General features: G+C 48.6%; 1 protein-coding gene across 1 annotated transcript; it reads right to left on the bottom strand.

Annotated features, from left to right (window-relative positions):
• Positions 1 to 374: 374 nt before the first annotated feature.
• On the bottom strand, positions 375 to 13,197 carry UTP11 (UTP11 small subunit processome component). The gene is made up of 8 exons (XM_056846050.1): positions 13,113 to 13,197; positions 11,657 to 11,718; positions 10,785 to 10,887; positions 5,852 to 5,965; positions 5,332 to 5,425; positions 4,959 to 5,089; positions 2,357 to 2,467; positions 375 to 458 (listed from the first exon to the last, which is right to left on the bottom strand). The coding sequence occupies exons 1-8, from the start codon at positions 13,173 to 13,175 to the stop codon at positions 375 to 377; spliced, it is 762 nt and encodes a 253-aa protein (XP_056702028.1). The 5' UTR covers positions 13,176 to 13,197.
• Positions 13,198 to 22,153: the final 8,956 nt, after the last annotated feature.

Raw genomic sequence — 22,153 nt, 5'->3', positions numbered from 1 at the left:
TAATCATGCAGAGGGACTACCCAGAGGAAAATCCAGAGGGACTAGCAGATTGATCTCTTTGGAAAAGAACCACCCAAGGCAACCTTTTCAGCTTGCCAAAGATGACTTGGCCAATAGGTCCAGCTGAAAGGCCAGCCAAGGGAGCAAATGACCAGTCCTTTAAATGCACCCCCTGAAATAGGTAGCATTAGAATGAATTCTATTGGGTTTATTGAAAAATAGTTATTATACAGTAATACGGCAATGCTGTTTCCAAGAAGCAGACACACAGAAGTCTCTCTCTTTAACTCATGTGGAGAGGGACCCCCCCACCCCCACTAAGCCACTGGCTGCCAGCAGCCACACCTTTCACACTTCAATGGTACAGACCCAGTTCAGCGTTTCCGTCTGAACTGGAATTTGTAAACTGCAGCTTGGTTTGCTGTTTCTTTCTTCATCTTCACTTTCTGAGTTTTGTCCTAAAAGGAGAGAAGAAAATTCTCCTGGGTCACCCTTAAGACCCGACCCAGGACTGCCCCGGGCGGACACCGACAGGCCCCGTGTCCCACTCACCTCCAAGCCCGGGGAGTGGGTGGCGCGTCGTGGCGGGAGCGTGGCCGGGCCGGAGCCGAGCGGCAGCGCCAGGTCTGGTGGGGAGAGGCGTGTGACGGGGGCCCCGACGACCCTCCCCGAGGGGAGGACGGGCCGGAGCGGCCTTCTCCCGGCCAGCATGCCGGGGCCGAGGGGCGAGGCCAGGGCCGAGCCGGGGCGGGGCAGCGCCCTGGCACGCAGACACCAACAGCTCCAGCCCTGGGCTCCCCTTGCAGCGAGGGAGGGGGGAGCCAAGGCGGGGCAGCCTGGAGTCCCGAGGGGCCAATGGCCCTCGGGACGGACGGACGGCGGGAGGACGGGCCCAAACGGACGCCAGACAGGCCTCCCAGCCCGGCCACTGGCCGGAGGAGAAAGGGGCGGGGTCGGAAACCAGGAGGGACCCATGTAAGTTCGGGGAAGGTGGAAGGGGCGGGAACGCCCGGGCGGGGGAGGTAGAAAAGGGAGGAGGAAGCTGAGGCCGAGGAGGAGTTGTTGTTGGGGGCAGAGAGCAGGCCGCAGTGGAGGTGAAGGCTGCAGAAGGCACGCTGGCTGACACGGCAGGCGAGGACAGCTCAGACTCGCCTGCCGAATGGTCTGAGGCCGAGGAGGCTCCTCCAGGGCGACCCATTGGTGGGCAAACCGGGCCAAGACCCCAGGGGAAGGGCGAACTGCTTCACAAAAATGAACCTACTTAAAACCAACACACCCCTGGAGAAGAAGAGGTGGTTTTTATATGCCGACTTTCTCTACCACTTAAGGAACATTCAAACTGGTTTACAATCACCTTCCCTTCCCCTCCCCACAGCAAACACACTGTGAGGTAGGTGAGGCTGAGAGATTGTGACTAGCCCAAGGTCACCCAGCTGGCTTCATGTGTAGGAGTGGGGAATCAAACCTGGTTCTCCAGATCAGAGTCCACCGCTTCAAACCACCGCTCTTAACCACTACACCAGGCTGGATTAAGAAGGATTAAGGCATGCCTACAGAAGAAGGCAAGGGGTTACATGATCCATATCCAGCTTCTTCAACAGAACATGGCTGGCATGGTGCAGTGGTCAAGAGTGGTGGTTTGGAGCGGTTTGATTTCCCACTCCTCCACATGAGCAGCGGACACTAATATGGTGAACTGGGGTTGGTTTCCCCACTCCTACACATGAAGCCAGCTGGGTGACCTTGGCCTAATCACAGCTATCTTCTTAGAGCTTTCTCAGCCCCACCTACCTCACAGGGTGTCTGTTGTGGGGAGGGGAAGGGAGGGTGATTGTAAGCCAGTTTGAGTCGCCCTTAAGTGGTAGAGAAAGTCGGCATATAAAAACCAACTCTTCCATTCTCCCCCCCCAAACGCCAGCGTGAAGCTATGACCACCCTCTCTGAGGCGTGAAATGGGATAATCTGTCATCCTCAAAAGCAGCCCCGCCTGACACCTTTCAATCACAGGCCCACTAATAGTTTCAGGTGGGCAGCCATGTTGGTCTGCAGTGGAAGAGTCCAGTAGCACCTTCAAGACTAACAAGTTCTCCAGCATGTCAGCTTTTGAGTCAAAGATCCCTTTGTCAGACGTGACGAAGGGAGCTTTGGCTCTGAAAGCTTGCACCCTGAAAATCTTATTGGTCTTTAAGGTGCTACCAGACTCAATTCTAGGCCCACTAACAAGGCTGCCCAGAGCAGATGCTGCACTCCTCAACATGCCCTATGCCGGGGAAAGTCACCCTTCCTGAGCCATCCCACCACTTTGAGGACCCCACGGGCAGAAGCAAGAGAGGATGACAGAGTTAGGCCCTCTCACCAAGAGGTCTTTCCGCGTCTGGAGCTTCTGGGCAACAATGAACATCTTCCGCTCCCTCTCTATGCGCTGCATCAGCAAGTTATACCGGTGCTTCCGCTGTTCGGCCAATTTCTGGAAACAACAAAAAAGAGCCTTTTAGGAAAGATGGATAGGGGAGACAAGCCTTCCAGACACTGTTCCCATAGTCAGGCATCGATCTGTCCCTTGGTTTGTGACGTGTGGTAGGCATTACGTCTCAGTGTGTCAAAGTGCCGCTCTGAGGGCTTTAGGCATAGCCTCCCTGCATCTAAACGTCAGCCAAGCCAGCATTAGCATTTGCCCAAGCATTCTTCTGCAGGCAGGCTTTCTAAAGGGAAGTCGCAGACTCATAATGCCATAAGAGCACTGCTGAACACATGAACACATGAAGCTGCCTTATACTGAATCAGACCCTCGGTCCATCAGAGTCAGTATTGTCTGCTCAGACCGGCAGCGGCTCTCCAGGGTTTAGGCAGAGGTCTTTCACATCGCCTAGTCCCTTTAACTGGAGATGCCGAGGATTGGAACCTGGGACCTTCTGTATGCCAAGCAGATGCTCTACCACTGAGCCACGGCCCCTCACCAGACCAGTAGTCCATCTAGTCCAGCATCATATCTCACACAGCGGCCAACCAGTTACTGTGGAGGGCCAGCAACAGGGCATAGAGGCCGAGGCCTTCCCCTGGCACTGGGATTCAGAGGTTTACTGCCTCTGAATGTTATATACAATTTTTTAGTCACATACAACTCTCACACAGATTGACCTTGGGGTCAATAATGTCTGTCTTTTGAAGTTATACCGCACTTCATTCTATGAATTTATTTTTCCATTTCTGGCTTCCAAATTAATCAGTGCAAGGTCGTTCGTGACTGAAGAAGACATATATCATAACATGAATTTAGCCGTTCTCCATCTTGTAAAGTTTTTTTAATAGAAAAAACTTTTTTTAATAGAACTTCCCCATTGTATCGCACAAAATATTTGTATTGAAATTGTCAATTGTTTTATTTGGCTTACATCTTTTGACAGTGTTCCTAATTGATGCCATTTTGAAACTGTGGATATATTAAGGTACAACCTTGTAATTTTGTAATCACAATAATAATCCTTTGCATTTTCTATTATATTTTGCAATTTTTGAATTATATACACCTTTTGGTAATTTTTGATGCTGCTAGAATTATTGTTTTGACCTCTGGTATTCTGTAGCCTTGGGTCCCTTTAGTCACCATGGCCAGTAGCCACTGATACACCTCTCCTCCATGAATCTGTCTAGTTTAAAGCTATTCTTCTGCAGGCAGGATCTAGAGGGAAGTCACAGACTCCCTGGAGACGGGGATCCCCCAGGTATTTGAGAATGAACTACTGAAAACAGCACCCCAAGAACGATTCACACTGACAGGCCCAGCAGAGTGTTTCACCTACATGAAGATAGCAAATACAGGCAGGCCGACCAGGAATGTGTGAACGGGGTCTTTGTAGAAGCTGAGCAGGTGCAGAGGGCGCTCGGGCCTCTCCCCTTGGCCAGGTGCCAGCCCCGGGGAACAGGTTTCCTATTCCCACAGTACCCAGGCCCCAGGCCGCCAACCTTTCCTGAGCAAGCCGGATCACAGCAGGTGTGAGCTAATTAGCACTATCGAACAGGATGGATCCAAACTTGCACCATCTGGAGAAGATGACTCAAGTCTCCTGGAAGAGGAGGAATTCTACCAGTCTGAACTAGCCCAGCTGCTTCAGCAAGAAGCCAGGAGGAGGGGAGGTGGGGAACTCAGCCAGAAGATCTACAGCAGTCTAAAGTTCTGGACATTTCTCAGTTGCAAATTGCTCAACCCATACTGCCTGGCGAATTTCAAGGTGATTACTGCTCTTTGACCCAAATTTGCCTCTCTCCATAAGAAGGTGGCATGGTATAGCCTGATCTTGTCAGATTTTGTAATCTAAGTGGGGTTTGTACTTGGAAGAGAGACCAATGATGAAGGCTCTGCAGAAGAAGGCAATGGCAAACCATTTCTGCTTCTTGTTTGTTTTGAAAGCCCCTTGCTGGAGATGCGATAAGTTGGTTGCCATGTGACCTACGCGTGCTATCCTGAACAGGTTAACTTACCAATCTTGCATCCACGGGAAGAAGAAAGCATTCCACTTGAGCATCTCAGATGACACTAAGACGACAGTAGTTCCTTCTCCACATCACAAGACAGAATTCATAGCTGCTTAAATAGCCCAAACTAGCTGGAGCTAGTTAGACTAGCTGGAGAAGATTACTCTAGTCGGACTAGCTGGAGCTAGTCAGAGCTCAGGAGCTAAGCAGGATGGGCCATGGTCAGGACTTGGATCGAAGGCCACCAAGGAAGTCCAGGGTTGCTATGCAGAGGAAGGCAGTGGCAAACCACCTCTGCTCATCTCTTGCCGTGAAAACCCCTTGAGGTGGAACTTCACGGCGTCACCAAAGTCAGCTGTCACTTGACAGCCCTTATTTACTAGCAAAGAGCTTTGCATACAGACAGCTACACAGAATGCTTCTAGCAAACAGAAAGCAGGGAGGGGGTTATGAATTGTGACTTCAAAAAGAGCAGCTGTACATGCCTGTAATTGGTCAGGCTGAGTGGTCCCCTGGATGCTTTTCTTCTGCAGTGTTTCAAGAGTCGGTCGGTTGTACGCTCTTCCCATCAGCTCTGGGACTGTGTTCAGATGGGCGGCAGGGTCAAACCTTTGCACTAGCAAAAAAAAGGAGAGGCCTTTGTTTTCGTAAAGGTGGGACAGGAATGCTGCTCACCAGAAACACAACACTCATGTTTAGTAGCCCAGACGAACAAGATGGGGCACTTTTATCAACACTTGCCCACACACATGGCCCCAGTCTCTATCACTTTCTAGTGCAGGGTAAAAAAAAGACTTTTATTTTAATGAAAGATGGGTCAGACATACTTCCTTCCTCTTTGACAGGCGGAACTCTTACCTTCTTTCTTTGAATCAAAAAAGAAAGTGTGCTTGTTGGGCTGCTTTCCCTCAGCTTCCAGAAGGTGGAGCTCTGATTTCAGACTTTCTATTTTCTGAGAGAGAGAAAGAATTCAAACCTTTAGCTTTTGCTGTGGATCAGCAACAGAGCCACAGGACTGCCCGACTTGCGAGTGACCCAGAGGCATTCCAGGAGAGCCTCCTAACCAGAGGCCTGACCACCCACAGCCCTCGGCACCTTCCTGCAACTCAGGCCACGAAGTGCCACAAGCACAAAAACGAAAGCACTGCCAACAGTTGCCTGAATGGCAAAACTCAAAATGGGAGAGCCACGGCCATTTTGTTATAATTAGCCAAAAAAGGCCCTCATTCTTAATACCTGGAAGCACCATGCTGCTTAAAAAGGGGGAAGTCATCTAATAATAATGAGCTATGGGACAGCAGGTACAAGGCCAACAGTTATTTAGCAGACAAAACAACTAACGTGGGAAAAGCTACAGGCCAAAAGAATGTGCTCCAACCTTGGCTTCAGCTACTCGCTTCATTTCAATGTATTTCAAGTCCTGTGTCTTCATCAGCTTCTGCTGTTCCAGCGTCCTTTCTTCTTCCTGCTGCTTAATCACGTGAACTCCATCCTGTCAGGAAACGAAAACATGCATTGATCGCTGTGAGAATACAGTGCTGGGGCTTAACTTGTAAAATATGTTTATCTGATTTAAAAAGTTGCACCCACCTTTCCTAAGGCTGGGGGTGGTTTGCATAATGAGCATTAAAAGCATAATGCACAAAGGCCCTGACCTGGATGGCCCAGGCTAGCCATCTGCAAAAAGAGGTAGACTATAAATAAGTCTCTAGTTTGTAGATTAACCTCGGTAAGTGAAGCAAGCTGGGAGATGATGCTGAAGGCCTCTGAGTTGGTGGTGACAGCGGGAAAGGCTCTACTACCTTTGCTGTATCTGCTGAACCTCATTCAGTAAAATCATTCAGGATATTTTTGAGTCTTAACACCTAGAAGATGGGGATGGTGGCTGAAGCACCGTTCCTAGGTACTTTGCTGACTGGAATATCTCTCACATGCTAGATTTGACACAGTCTGTTTACTGGAGGTCTCAGAAGTATTTGTCTGCAAGAACTTTATGGACGCTTTCAGAGTTCTCCCTCTGATAAGGGTACTTGAGGCAAAGTACACCCTTGACCTTCCTGGCTTCTTAAATCTTGCCAGGATAAGAACAGGCTCCTTGGCCTAGGATGCTTCATACCCCTCTTGTAGACAGGACACAGTTGCCTCAAGCAAGTTTCTGGAAAGGCGCCATATAAATTTCCTAATTTAATAAACTTCCAGGTTCCCTGGAGACAGATATTAGGCCACTGTGTGAGAGGGTGGAAAAGCCCTACAAATTAACTGGCTAATTATAGGCCAGTTTCAACCTGCCTTCTTTGAGCAAAGCAAGCACATGGTGCCAGAGCTGCTGCAGACACACCTGAACGATGCTTCTTTTGACATCATCAGGCCCAGTTTTGGGATAGAGAGCTCTGGTGGATGACCTCCATTTACAGATGGACAAAGTGTTTAATCACCTCTTACAGGACATAAACAGTGCAGTCAGTCAGCATAAGACAACCAATGAACAAAGCAATAGGGCTAAGCTTATAAAATTAGAGAAAAAGACAAACTACTACCTAAGGCAAAGTACACTATAAACAATACAGAAAGCAGATACCAATAATAGTCACTGCACTGGATTGCAATCTTATTCTATTACAAAGATATTCTCCTGGGCTACTTATTCTACTAGATTCTAATCTTTTTATAAAAATGCCTTTACGGAGGAACAGACTTACAAGCCATGTTCCCTCCTGGCTCTGGGATATCAGAAAAGCTCCATAGCCATCCCAAGTCTGTGCTCAGGAACTACGCCCTTTCCCTTATTCCCAGGGGAAATCAGACTACTCTTTGGATAGTAACTGCTGCCATTACCAAATCAAGAGTATCCCCATTAGACGGATTTGCATGTTCAGCACTCTGTATTTGCACGGCAGTTTAGAAGCTCTGTCTAATTGCCACATCTCCCTCTTTCCTGGTTATCAGCTAACCTGGGGATGATCTATTGCACATTTGCCATTTCAAGATATTATGCTCAAGGGAGGGTAAGCTCACCTGCTGCCCCTCCCCTTTTCTGCTCTTTGGAAAGCAAGACCCAATAGGCATAGTGTGTTTACAGAGATCAGGCTTCAAGCATTTAAAATATAAGAAGTTTAATAAACATAAGAAGAGTATACATAGTCTCTACAAGCATCAGACTGAGCAATGATACAAAGAAAAGGTTAACACATGCAACCATCTCATAGTACACTCAGTACTTACCCTGTCAATGTTTAACTAAGACTGGCTATCAGCCTGAACAGCCAAGCTTAGCCTGAGTTGTCAGAGCTTGGAAGCTAACCCGTTGGCCACGGTTTTTACTTGGATGTTAAAACCACCATGGGAGGAATTTCCAGTAGAAGTTGATCCGAGTAAGATGTCCCCCGAGATCTCTCGGGAGAACCAAGAGGCGTTTTGAGCTGGGGCGCCTTTTCGTTTTGAGCTGGGGCAACCCCCTGCTGCCGAAGAAGAGGAGCAGTTGACTCCCACTCCTCCCCCCACAAGAGTTGCTTGCACGGGGGAGGGCTGATTGAAGCCCCGCTGGTTGAGGAGGACTTCATCGCCATGAACGCCTCGCGGAACCAGGCTCCGATCTCTTCTATCTAATGCTGAATATCGAACAAGATAATTACAAAGAACCCCGACCTCCGAAATCCGCGTAAGTTACAAGAACTCTCTTTGTTTACAAACTTATTTACAACTACCGCAACTTGGAAAATCGACTAAGGGTTCTACACCCCTCCGCCCTGGACTGTAATTGATCCTCCGACTGAAACGGCTACTTAATTAACTTTTAAATCGAATTACCAGGCAAACAAAACAATCTTAAAGAATTGATTGACATGAATAGCTACCAACCGGAGGTTGCGGCGTAGAAGGGGAGGAGAAATTTTTCACTTTCGTTTCTCCGTGCATTCGCCTTAAGATAGTCCTCCAGTTACGCTTTTAACCAGGAAGATACCTATCTAGGAACACAGGAAGTTGCAGTGGGTGGATGGACCGGATGTGCCTTACTAAGTGTAGCATCAAAACAAATCCTACCCTTTTGGATTATAGAGACGGAGCAACAGAAAAGCCACTGCTCTATAGTTCCCTGTAAGCTTCCTGGAAAAAGATTTAAAGCCAAACCAGAGACTTCCAACTACTCTGTAGCTATTCTATACTGATTTGCCTGCTTGTACTTGACTCATTAGTCTGGAGAACACCATAGATACGATAATTATGGAGACTAATTGCCAAGGAACGCAAGAAATGTTTGCTAAGCAGACTCAACTAATCAAGGAGCATTTTGAACAGATCTCTAAGCAACAGGAACAATCAGCCAGACAAATGACTTTATTTATCTCTCAAAAATTTGATGGTATGATAAATGAAATTAAGGAAACAAAAGACCAAATCACAGCAATTAAAAATGGCATGAATAAGATGGAATTTACAGTCAAAAATATTACTGAAGAATTGAAGGAAGCTAAAATGGATATGAAATTTCAGGCTCAACAAATTGAAGATCTACAATCCCAGGAAAAGAGAGTGAAAGATCAACTGGAAGTTTTGGACTTGCAACTGAGAGAATCTACTCTACGCATACGAAATTTGCCTGAAAGACTAGGGGGTACCAGACAGACCATCATCAAGTCACTTGCTAATATATTTCAACTAAATGAACAAGAATTGGACTATGCAATAAATAAAATATACAGAATCCCCCTGTCAACTCAAGCACAGAATGCAAAAGCCAGAGAGATCCTGATCTCCTTTTATGACATCAGGTTGAAAAATATCATCATGAAACTCCATATGGAAAATCAGTTCTCTATAGAGAATATACCGTTAATAATTCTTAGACATCCCACGCCATTTGATTGAAAAGAGAAGCATCTGCAAAGATTTTACTGAGATACTGAGAAAAAAAGGAATAAAATATTCCTGGTTGTTGCCACAAGGACTTACCTTCACCTACAAACAGGTTAAATATTTTATCAACTCATCTGAAGATGCTAAAAACTTTTTGACAAGAAATAATAAGCTGACGGAACTTACTACAGGACCACAAAAAGAAGAACAGACAGCCCAAGGAGCAAAGGGTGAAGATTGCCACAGACAAGAGATCAAGTTGAGAAAGTCTACAAACAACAGCAGGAACTCCAGTCAGAAGAAAAAGTCTACAAAGAAGGGCTAAGAAAACCGGAAGAATACCAACTGTTTTTTTTTTATATATATATAAAAATATATATATTTTTATATATATACATATATATATATATACACACATATATACATATATACATACATCTACATACATCTACATATACATACATATACATACATATACATACATATACATATACATATACATATATATATATATATATATATATATATATATATATATATGGGAAAGGGGGGGAGTAGAACCATTATAATATTAATTAGCTTTTTTCTTAGATAATAAAGTTTTATAAGATCTAATTCATTATAACTGACAGAGATGAAGCCTTGGAAAATAATGTATTAACATATTATGTGTAGTCTGTTTCTTTTTTCTTTCTTAAGGTTTTTTTTATTTGTTTCTTTATTTTTTTCCCTGCTTATTAATATTATTATGTTATTACTATTTTTGAAGAGGTATAATATAAGGGGGAATTATAATATTAAAATAATAATGTAGCAGGATTAGAAGTTATAAGTACAAAGGAGATACCAATTTAATGCTGGGAGAGAGGTGGCCGGTGGGGAAGTTCATATTTTATTAGATTTAATGTAGAAGACAAAAGCCTAAGAATTTGTTAATAATTTTAATATGCTATATGGGTTGTATTGTCAAATGAATATATTATTTGTTGAAAAATAATAAAAATATATTTTTTAAAAAAAACACCAAGGGAGACCTGGGTTGCTATGCAGAGGAAGGCAATGCCAAAAAACCCTCTGCTTGTCTCTTGCCTGGAACGCCCCATGGATGGGGTCACCATGAGTCGATTGTGACTCAACAGCCTATTTTTCTTCAGGACTGGCTAGTAATTCTTGAAGTTGCAGAAAAGGCAGGGATGGATTGTCCAGCCCTCCAACAATACGCAGGAACATGGGATTCAGACCCAAGCAACAGCATCTCTTACTACCATTCCATCAAGAAAGGTGTCATCAATAGCTAGGCCACAAGCATCCATCTCCAACTCATGCGCAGACAGAATGCTTCCCTAAACTCTAGCCCATTCAGTATGCCTTACAAATTACTCATTTTTGTGTGAAACAGATAGCAAGAAACAAAGCCCCATCTACGCAGTGTTGTGCCCCCCAAAGCAGACTGTTACCTCAAGCTGTACACGGGTCATTCTGAAATAGAACTCATCTGGGTTCTTCTCCTGCGCCTTTTTGCGAAGCGCCTGGAGGACATTCTGCTTCTTGTGGTAGTCACTGCAGGGTAAAACCATCGCATTAGAACAGCCTTTCTATACAACAATGACCTCTCCAAAGATGGGCAGTGAAACTCAACACAAAGAACATATGAAGCTGCCTTATCCTGAATCAGACCCTTGGTCCATCAAAGTCAGTACTGTCTACTCCAGCCTGACAGTGGCTCTCCATGTCTCAAGAATACACCTTCACATCACTTACTGCCTGGTCCTTTTAACTGGAGATTTAGAGGATTGAACCTGGATCCTTCTGCATGCCAAGCAGATGCTCTACCACTGAGCCCCTCCCCAAGGAATACACTTTCATTCAATGGCAGAACTTGTGACTAACCACTGCCATACACACAGCATATGACAAAACGAGTCATTTTACAGATAACGCCATGCCCCTCTAAAATAGTAACTAACAAGTTAAACTTAGTTCCAGAAAGACACAACAAAGTTCTCAAAGCACAGCTATCCCATGAGAATCCATCTCAATGCTTAGGCTGCCTCAACATTCCTAAAAGCTAGGAGTGGGCAGCAAAGAACAGCATGGCCCCAAGGTGGCAGTTCCCCGCTAAGGCATAACAACAGACTTCAAGTCTAGCTTCAGGAGGAGGCAGGACATAGTGCTGGATAGGCATTGTCTGACACAGACCATAGAGCATGATGTTTCTCAATAAGCTGGTCTCTACTGTGTTGACAACAAGGCACAGCCACGTGGAAGTAAAGGACCCAAGCTGTAAGACATGCACCGTTGTGGGCCCTAGCAAGCAGCAATGACTTACTCAGCTCGGAGCTTGTAATCTTTCTTCTTTTCAAGAATCCCCAGATGCTTCCGGGAGCCAAGCTGGTTGGGGGGGGGGGGGGACAAGAGAGGCAAGAGACACAGTGATTAGAAGTCAGTAACAAGAAAGTTTATCCAGGATACCAACATGCCTTTTTGAAAGAAGCAAAGTCTACACAAGACAATCTTGTCATACCACTGATTATGAATATACCATAACTGATAGTCTGGAGGCAGTGTGGCCCCGCCACCAGTGTAAGCAGCCTCTTATCACAGAATAAGAGGCACTTGCAGTGGGGGGGGCAGTTACATCAGCACCCTGGGTGCTGCAGAGCTGCATGCCACTCCTCCGACACCGCAGTGTCTCTGGGACCTAAATCCCAGAAAAGAAATGTGGAGCCGGCATTGGGGGGGGGGGGCATACCCAGTTTTGTTGCTATATCATAACTGAGTACACAAAACAAAGTTTCAAGGACATATTTTACATTTAAACCATTGCTGTACTCTTGGGAAACAATGTAGGCCTTTTTGAAGAGAATGATGGCCCCCAATCTCTATCCACCTACAGATCTAATGAAAAGATCTTTGCTAACAAGCCTTCCTCTGCCAGCCCAGGATCTTGCCAATTTCATGATGCAGATGACTGACACAGACCTGGCACACAACTTTGAACTGGGGTGTGTGTCACACTTTGTAATGGCTTCCTTCTATCAAATCAAACATCTGCAACTAGAAACCCAGGAGGGAGGAGATACCTCCCCATCCTAGTTTTCAATTTGGACAGAGATTTTTAGACAAGAGTCCAATCAGGGGTGGCACCCACCATTTCCCTGCCCCTCCATTCATTCTCCCACTCTTCTGACCCAGGCCCCATCAGCCTTTGCATTGCCCATCAGGAGGGCGATTTAGTCCCCCGGGAGACCTCCCCGCGCCTGGGGAGGGGCGTTCTGCACCTGTTTCTAAGGACAACTGGACACTCTGTCGCTTTTTCATCGCAGAACAAGCAAGTTTCCAGAACACCGAAAAGCGCTCCAGGGAGGCGTTGCGCACAGCAGGCTCCGGCGCCGAAGGGAGGATGGAGAAAGGCTTGTGGTCAAGACGAAGCTCCGAGTAAGGACCCCCCCCCCCACTAGGGTTGCCAGGTCCCTCTTCACCACCGGTGGGGATTTTTGGGGTGGAGCCTAAGGAGAGCGGGGTTTGGGCAGGGGAGGGGCTTCAATGCCATAGAGTCCAATTGCCAAAGCGGCCATTTTCTCCAGGGGAACTGATGTCTGTCAGCTGGAGATCAGTTGTAATAGCAGGAGATCTCCAGCTAGTACCTGAAGGTTGGCAACCCTAACCCCAACGCGTCTATCTGAACACGCGTTCTTCCACACCGTGCTATCCACACGTTCGGCACCGTTTGACCCAGCGCAAGGGGGGAAAGGCCTCGCCACGGCGTCACCTCCCTCACTCACCTGGGCTCGCTCCCGGTGCTGGCGCTGGCCCGCCTTGGCCGCTTTCTTGAAAGCCGCAGCCATCCCCGCGCTCTTCGCCCGCCAACCACTTCCGGGGCAGCACGGAAGCCGCTTCCGGCTTCCAGACGCCTCCCCTCTCAAAGAAGTGGGCGCGGAAGTGCCGCGGAGGAAAGACGCGGCAGCCAATGATTGCTAAGGGCTATGCAAATGAGGGAACGAAGGCAACCAATCAGTCGTCTCCGTTGCGGAGACACAGAAAGCGGACGGACGCCAAAGGGAGGAAAGCCTCGCGGCTGCGGCTAAAGACAGCGAAGGGGACCGGGAACCCTCTCCGTTGCAGAGGCGCAGCGACGGCAACCGGGCTAGGCTTGCTGGAGAGACCTGGTAGTTGAGGATAGTGTTGCCAACCTCCAGATAGTAGCTGGAGATCTCCTGCTATTACAGCTAATCTCCAGCCGATAGAGATCACTTCCCCTGGAGAAAATGGCTGCTCTGGCAATTGGACTCTATGGCATTGAAGCCCCTCCCCTCCCCAAACCCCGCCCTCCTCAGGCTCCACCCCAAAAACCTCCCCCCGGTTGTGAAGAGGGACCTGGCAACCTAGTGGAGGATCAAGAGCGGGCAACTGTTGCTAGTTCACTAAGCAGACCATTCTTCGCCAACCAGCAAAGCAGGAGAATTCTAATAAAAGTGGGCTCAGAGCAACCGGTCTATTTTCTAAATTTTGTTTTAAAAGCTGGAGAAGAACAAGCATGGAAAACGCAAAGCTATGGTTATATATGCGGATGGCTAAATTAACAGATTCCCTGCACGGGAAGGATGTGGAAGAATATAAAATTAAGTGGTTAAAAGCCTTCCAATATTGGGATAAGCTGCCAAAAATGAATTTTATTGATAGAGTGAACAAGTTGTAGATACAATTTGGTAATATAAATTATTGTTAAAATAATCTATTAATAAACTGTTTAGACACTTCTCTGGAAGTTTAACGTGGTGGTGGGAGGGATTAAGGGTACACTGGTGGAAGGAGGTGGGAACAAAATGGGTAAGACGATTGTAATAAGAATGTAATGATTGTATTTTGAATCTTTTTTTAACCTTTTTATAGATATATCATTCTTGTTATGTAGTTCTCTATATTGTAATACTTTTTTCTTTTGTATTTGTTGCTGTTTGTATTTTTTTCTTTTTGTTTAAAAATTTAATTAAAAAAATTTAAAAAGGAAAACGCAAAGTGGTCTTTTATGGCATTATTTCAGGTTCTCTGACAAGCGCTCTCTCTCTCTCTCTCTCTCTCTCTCTCTATCTCTATCTCTCTAGTCTATCGTTTTTGTAAGATGAAGTTCTCATGTTGAGGCTCGCAGTCCAGCAGAATTTATGTAAGCAATTCCAGCCGAGCAAGGTTGACTCGAGTGGGCATCCCAGTCTCAAGCACAACACTGGAATCTGTTCTATAAAAATGCAGGCATAGTTCATCAAGCCGAACCCCTCGGTCACAGTTAAAAACATAAATTTCTTAAGGCTTAGACAGGCTAATAAAACATGGTTGCTACAGCATGTGCCCACCTGGAGGCAAATGGGGCTGCTGGGCCCAGCCTGATGGCTCCCTTGTCTCAGGCAAGCTCTTCTTAGTGTAGAGAGCCCTGGGGCATGGTCAGGAGGTGCTCTGCAGATGTGGATTCAAATCCCCTCCTGCTAACAGTAGAAGCAACACACTCCTTCAGCAAAGATTGGTTTATACAGTAGGCCAGCTGTTACTTGCACAAGGATTCTGGACTCAGGAGCATCTGCGTTTTGCCAGGCAACCAAACCAGGCGGTCGCTGGCAACAGTGATATGTGGGTTGCCAACACCAACTGGAGAAATTCCTAGAGATTTACTGAGAGGCAGTACCTGGGGAGAGTAGACTTCAGGGAGAAGAGGGAGTTCAGTGGGGAGAGGCAGTACCTGGGGAGAGTAGACTTCAGGGAGAAGAGGGAGCTCAGTGGGGACATAGTGTCATTCTAGGGCTTCTGTTGCTCCTAGATACTTGGAATACTGTGTACAGTTCTGGTCACCACACCTTAAAAAAGGATATTGCAGAGCTTGAGAAGGTGCAGAAAAGAGCAACCACAATGATCAGGATACTACAGCAACTGCCCTATGATAGAGGTCTATAAAATTATGCATGGTATGGAGAGAGTGTCTCATAATACTAGAAAGCAGGGTCATCTGCTGAAGCTGGAGGGTGAGAGATTGAAAACAGATAAAAGGAAGTATTGGTTCTTGTAGGTTATCCGGGCTGTGTGACCGTGGTCTTGGTATTTTCTTTCCTGACGTTTCGCCAGCAGCTGTGGCAGGCATCAACAGAGGAGTAACACTGAAGGACAGTGTCTCTCAGTGCCAAGTGTGTAGGAAGAGTAATATATAGTCAGAAAGGGGTTGGGTTTGAGCTGAATCATTGTCCTGCAAAAAGTATCAAAGGTAATGTGCTAATCATTGTCCTGTAAGTATCAAGATAATGTGCTAATGAGGGTGTGGTATGTTAATATGGAACCATTGTATCCTGAAGTGATCTGTTAATGCGTGAAATCCAAAGCTAATCTGCATGGCTATTGTGGACTGTAGTCTGACTAGCACATTACCTTTGATACTTTTTGCAGGACAATGATTCAGCTCAAACCCCCCCTTTCTGACTATATATTACTCTTCCTACACACTTGACACTGAGAGACACTGTCCTTCAGTGTTACTCCTCTGAAGATGCCTGCCATAGCTGCTGGCGAAACATCAGGAAAGAAAATACCAAGACCACGGTCACACCGCCCGGATAACCTACAAGAACCAATGAACTCTGACCGTGAAAGCCTTCGACAAAAGGAAGTATTTCTTCACACAACGCATTGTGAAACTCCCTGCCCCAGGATGTGGTGATGGCTGCCAACTTGGAAGGCTTTAAGAGGGGAGTAGACATGTTCATGGAGGAGAGGGCTATTCATGGCTACTAGTAAAAATGGATACTAGTCATGTGCATACCTATTCTCTCCAGGGTCAGAGGAGCATGGCCTTTCTTATGTTCTTATGACTCTGTGGTGTACCGTAGAGTCTGCCCTCTGAAGCCACCATTTCCTGCAGGGGGCCCAATCTCTCTATTCTGGAGAGCAGTTGTAATTTCAAGAGAACTCCATGCCCCACCTGGAGGTTGGCAATCCTAGTGGGGACTCACAACAGCCTCTTTATAAAAGGCATTCCTCCAGGCATCCATGTGGCTGTAACAGGAGGTGTGTACATGACTCCCGCTACTGAGAGCTTTGCCAGAAGGCGAAGCTCTGCTTTTGCCTAGCAACAGGCCTAGCATGGACAAAAGAAGATAAAAAGGCCAAGCCCCACTGGGGTGGTGGATGTTCTCTTCTAACCACCCCCATCACATAGCTGGATAGACAGTAACAAGACACAGCATGGGCACCAGCGCACAGCCATATAGGCCATGGCAGGCTGCAGGGAAAGGCACTGCAAGGGCAAAAAACATAGGCTGACCATCATAGGGAGCTAGTTCCCAGAAGCAGTCTGGACCAGGGTCCTAAGCAGAGCTAACATTTTGCCCCACCAAACTGAATCACATGGAGTGGGCTGCTAATGCAGACTGGTTACCCATCCTTTTGGCCAACAACCTCCTCCCCACACATGCACAGCCATTTTCTTTGCATGTTCCCCCCCAATCAGGCTGCCTGGCTTATCAGATGCCAGGAGTGATCTGGGGGAGTGTACAGCCTGGAGACCGTCCCCCTACCCCTTACCTGTGCCTCTTGCAGACCCTCCCCTCAGCCCGAGGTGTTTGCTAAAGACATCTGAGTTTAGGAGTGAGCAGGGGGTGGCACCCCAAGCAAAGACAGAACACACATTTATCGAGCAGCATCAGGAATACTGAAAACAAGTCAGATGAATGGAGTTGTCATCTCGTTCCTACAAGGCCCCTGCGCCTTCACCCGCTTCACTAACTGGTATAGCTGTCCCAGTCACTGAATGCCCATGACAGGAACCACTTTGCTGGTCTTCAGCATGCTGCTCACCTGGTAGGGAGGAACAGGATTCCCAGATCTGGCATCTGAGAAGCCACAGAGCAGGGCTTGGGGTGGGATGAGTGGAGCAAAAGTCTGTCAGGCCCAATGGAATGGGTCCCCCTTCCCCCAGTATGAGCTGTTCTCCCCCCTCCCCCCAGTATAAGCTGTTTGTTGAAGACAGCCAAGGTTGTTAACAAGCAGGAGCCAGAACCAATTCCCACCTGGCAAACCTCAATCAAACACACCAAGTTTATTGAACAACATCAGCAACCAAAAGTATCAGAGGAATGGGGTTGCCAACTCTCTTAGCAAGGCCTCCCCTTCCAAGCCTTTGCAAGCTGCACTGACTGACTGCAGGGCCACAGGGCTGTGAGAAGAACAACCATGTGGGCCAAACAACTGTTGTTTGTGCACCTTGCAATGATGCAGGAGCTAGGCTAGAGCCCATGGTGTGCCGTTGATGCCGCCCAATTCTGTGTCAGTGTGGGAGTTGCATTAATGTAACTCTGAGATATGTGTGGATAGGGCTCCAGTTGGCCTCCTATCTAACTTATCTGGAGACATGACTTAGAATGGCGCTGTGACTCACGCTTTATCTCTTAAACAGTGAGCCAACTCTGCTTTTGGCGATGTGATACCCAGGGCTACAGCGAGAGGGCAACAGAGGATCCAAACATTACTTGAAAGATGCACAAAAGAGAGGCTGAAGCCTGTCTGGCAGAGCCTGGTTCCCAAGGACTTGGAAATCGCCTGTAGCTCGTGAAGCACCACCTCCCCTCTCAGGGTGCCCCACCATCCTTGAGCAGATACAGCCATACCAGTGGGTGGAAGGATAGACCATTGTGCCGGAATGGATGCACAAGCGTTTCCCTTTTCCTTATGGATGGTCCCTGGGAGGCTATAAAAATCCTGCAGCTGTCCCAAGTATCCGCTTGGCAACATCCACCTTTCCCCTCCCTCCCCATGGGTTCCAAAAACAGTGATCCCGAGAGAATCTCAGTGTGATAAGCAGGCATGGTGTAGTGGTTAAGAGTGGTGGTTTGGCACGGTGGACTCTGATCTGGAGAACTGGGTTTGATTCCCCATTCCTCCACATGAGCGGCGGAGGCTAATCTGGTGAACTGGATTTGTTTCCCCACTCCTACACATGAAGCCAGCTGGGTAACCTTGGGCTAGTCACAGCTCTCTTCTTAGGGCTCTTTCAGCCCCACCTACCTCACAGGGTGTCTGTTGTGGGGAGGGGAAGGGAAGGTGATTGTAAGCCGGTTTGATTCTGCCTTAAGTGGTGGAGAAAGTTGGCATATAGAAACCAACTCTTCTTCTATCTCCAGCTAAACAGAGACATACCTCTAGCAATCTGTAGCCACGTTGCTGTTTAGGAACTCCACCGAGTCGCTGTGCCTCCCACTACATTCCTACAAGCTAGAGCAGGACCCAGTCCATTGCAACTTCGAGCTATTGTACTCCAGGGATGGTGAGTTTCCCTGCTGCCCCTCCCCATTACCAGACTTCAGATTCTATGACCAAGTAGGCATGGTGCATTTCCAGAGATCAGACTTGGAGCATTCAAAATATCAGGAAGTGTAATAAACAAAAATAAAAAGAGTATACATGGTCTGTTCAAGCACCAAGCTGAGCAAGGATACAAAGGAAAAGTGACCTGGAAGTTATTCTTAACAATGTTTAAATAAGACAGGCTAGTTCTACCTGGGCCCTGACCTGGATGGCCCAGGCTAGCTTGATGAGATCTCAGAAGCTAAGCAGGGTGGGCCCTGGTTGGTACTTGGATGGGAGACCACCATGGAAGTCCAGGGTTCCTACACAGAGGCAGGCAATAGCAAACAACCTCTGTTTGTCACTTGCCTTGAAAACCCTATGGGGTTGGCTGCAACTTGTCAGCACTTTCCACCATCAATTTTACCTGATGTTTCAGTAGTTTAAAGTTCAGCCGTACCTTACTTCTCATCATTGGGACTTCTCCCCATTGCCCCTGGCCAAGTGGGCAAGATGGGAGTCGCAAGGTAAAGGTTTAGTCCTTCACAGCTTGTGCCCCCAAGTGAAAAGCAAGATACAAGAGTCTTCTCGGTGTCCTGAGGCTTTGTAATCTTTCCTTGGGAGAGTCCATCCACCCCTGGCTTATTTTGATCTTCCTGCCTCAAGAGAAAGAGAATACATTCTAGCCATTTGGCTGTGTCTCTGTCTGTTTGGGTGTCAGCTTCCAGCAGAGTGTGGGGTTATAAACTATTGTCCTGCTTCAGCCACAGTCATTAGCATAAACAGGAGTTTAAGTGCTGTTTGCTGAGAGCTCAACAGCTCCTTCTCCCCAACTCCCTGAACAGGAATCTTTGCTGATAAAGGAAGTGCAGAGGTCCCAGCTCATCTTCTGCTCCAATGGGAGAAAGGTGGGGTATAAATGAATTAAATAACTACCCCCCAGTAATCATGTACCTTCTGTGACTGACTGAGAACTAAGATTTTTCCACTATGCCTGATCTCAGCCAAATGGAGGTGGCAGCCATGAGCAAAGAGAACCTGCTGTCAGTATCTGAAGGCTCCTGGCCCAGCCTTTCTTGCTTTGGCAGTGGCTGTACTTGCAAGACAGGACAGGGAAAGCATCAGACTGGAACGCTGGCCTTTCTACCTTGGGTTGTCAACCTCCAGGTGGGGCCTGGAGATCTGCTGGAATCACAACTGATCTCCAGACTACAGAGATCAGTTTCCTTGGAGACAGTGGCTGTTTTGGAAGGTGTACTCTATGGCATCACATCCCTGCTGAGCGCCCCAGGTACCACCACCCCAAATCTCCAGGCATTTCCCAGCCTGGAGTTGGCAACCATCCCCTCCCAAGTTAAGAGGCGTCTGGCTCGCCCTGGCTTTCTGGTTTGACTCCGAGACAGCGGCTGTATCCAAGGGCTGCTTGTCTCTAACAGCAGGCAAGCGCAGCACAAAGCCATCTCTTGGCTCTACCGGCCACCGCCGTCCTCTCCGTGGCCCCTGGCGAGTGTCACCGGCGGGCACGTCGGATAGGGTTACCAGGTCCCTCTTCACCATGGGCGGGAGGTTTTGGGGGCGGAGCCTGAGGAGGGCGGGTTTGGGGAGGGGAGGGACTTCAGTGCCATGGAGTCCAATGGCCAAAGCGGGCAATTTCTCCAGGGGAACGGATCTCTGTCGGCTGGAGATCAGTTGTAATTGCAAGAGCTCTCCAGCTCGTACCCGGAGGTTGGCAGCCCTAACGACGGGCTCAGACGGCGTCCCGACCGGACCGGCTCGGAGCCTGCCTGCAGGGTCGCTGGGGAGCGTCGAGCCCCGTCCACGAAGCTTTCCCTTGGCACGGAGCCCATGTGGCAGCGGCGCGCCGGCCGCCCCTCCAGCGCGCCCAGCCGGGCGGGTCGCCTCGTGGGCAGCGGCTCCGCCCTCGCGAGGGCCGGGCAGGCGGAGGGCGCGGCCACTCCGACTCGGGCCGCCTGCCGGGCTGGAGGGAAGGCGAGAGCCGCCGCCGCCGCCAGGAGCCGGGCACAAGCGGAGCGCCGACGGGGCGCGGCAGGTGGGCGAGGCGCCGCGGGGGAAGGAGCCCCCTTCGACGGCCTGGGCTCCGAGCGCTGGGCTGGGCTGGGCTGGCTTGGCGACCTCCCCCCCCCCCCCTGGGCTGGGCATGGCCAGCGGGGAGGGGAGGCTCTTTCCGACTCGTCGGAAGTTTCTCTCGGGCCGCCTCTCTGGGATCGGGGAGGCTCGTGGGCAAAGAGCCGCCGGGCAAGGGAATTGGGAGCGACGTCTCCTACCAGGCGGGGCAGCAAAATAGCTTGGGAGGGGGCTCGGTCCCTTTCGTAGCTGCCTGTCTGGCGAGTCGGCGCTGGGGTGGGGGGAAGGCTCCGTCGGCTCGCTTTGCCCTTGCATGCTGGAACCGCTGTTGTGGGACTCCCCTCCCTCTTTTCCCGGGTGGAAAAGAATAGCGAGTCGCTACTAGTAACTTTATGGGGCGGAGGGACAAACCTCCAGAAACTGCGTGCAAACGAGGCGGCAAAGACTCCTTTCCCCCCCACCCCGGCACGTGTGAACGCGCCTCTTAGTCGAACTCAGACTGTTGCTGGGAAATGGACCCGAACCGTCGTCTGACTAAGGCGCCGTGCTTAGAAGCCCAGTGCGGAGGGGAGGAGGGGCTTCAAAGGAAGGGTGGTAGCAGTGGCAGGCTGGGTCTGAAAATATTGGTTGCCAGGAGACAAAGACCCACAACTATAAGGCTATAATTTATTTTTATTAATTTTTATTTTAAATATCTTGTCTAACGTTTAAGGGGCCCCACTTCAACAGGGGCCCACTTGCCATCGGGCAAGCGGACACCCTGGCCAGTCCGCCACTGGGTGGTAGAGTCCAGCTTTGAATGTTGCTTTGCCTAAAAAGAAGAGAACCGGCAGAGCAAGGAGAAAGCCGGCCAGCCCCTCCGTGCTTGCGGTGCTGCTTCTCTGCTTTTAGGGAGGGCAGGCCAGAAAGGGTCTTTCCGCCCCCTCGTTCTCCTGCACGGGCGAGCCAGGCCGGACGTCGGAAATAAGAAGACCCGGCTGCTCCAGAGCTCCAGCCTTGGCTTGGCTTTTGTCCTCTCTCCTTGGCATTTGGGTGCCGGAGACAGAAGAAGCCAACTGCCTTCCCGAGGGCAGGTGAGAGGATAAAGTCAAACTGGCAGCTTCTGGCGCTTTCATCGTACCCCAAAAACTGGGAGCCGGAGGCAAGCGGCTTCGCCCTGCCTACTAGTAGGGCGAGCCCTGCCTCCTGGAGAAATTCCCTTCCGGAGGAATTGCTGTTCAGTTTGCAAGACAAATAATCTTTTGAAACTTCTCTGATCCCCGACTTTCCCTTCTCTGCTATGAGTGGATGGGTGGGGTTGGGGATTCTGCCTCTGTGGGCTCCGTTTTGAAGACTTGAGGCCATTTATGCATAGGAAGTTTTGCCTTGGATTTGCTGCTGTCCAGATGCACATTTCCCCCATCCGAATTCTCAAAACTCTGCA

The sequence above is a fragment of the Euleptes europaea genome, chromosome 3 (assembly GCF_029931775.1).
Source record: "Euleptes europaea isolate rEulEur1 chromosome 3, rEulEur1.hap1, whole genome shotgun sequence".
NCBI classification, from domain to species: domain Eukaryota; kingdom Metazoa; phylum Chordata; class Lepidosauria; order Squamata; family Sphaerodactylidae; genus Euleptes; species Euleptes europaea.
The sequence above is the reverse complement of the archived record's forward strand: the minus strand, read 5'-3'. Positions and strand labels throughout refer to the sequence as shown.

Excerpts from the sequence above, each read along its gene's own strand:
- UTP11 (XM_056846050.1), bottom strand. The coding sequence starts at position 13,175 with ATGGCTGCGGCTTTCAAGAAAGCGGCCAAGGCGGGCCAGCGCCAGCAC. Across the intron at positions 11,719-13,112 it reads AGCACCGGGAGCGAGCCCAG|CTTGGCTCCCGGAAGCATCT; the intron begins GTGAGTGAGGGA and ends CCCCCCAACCAG. Across the intron at positions 5,426-5,851 it reads AGCGAGTAGCTGAAGCCAAG|AAAATAGAAAGTCTGAAATC; the intron begins GTTGGAGCACAT and ends TCTCTCTCTCAG.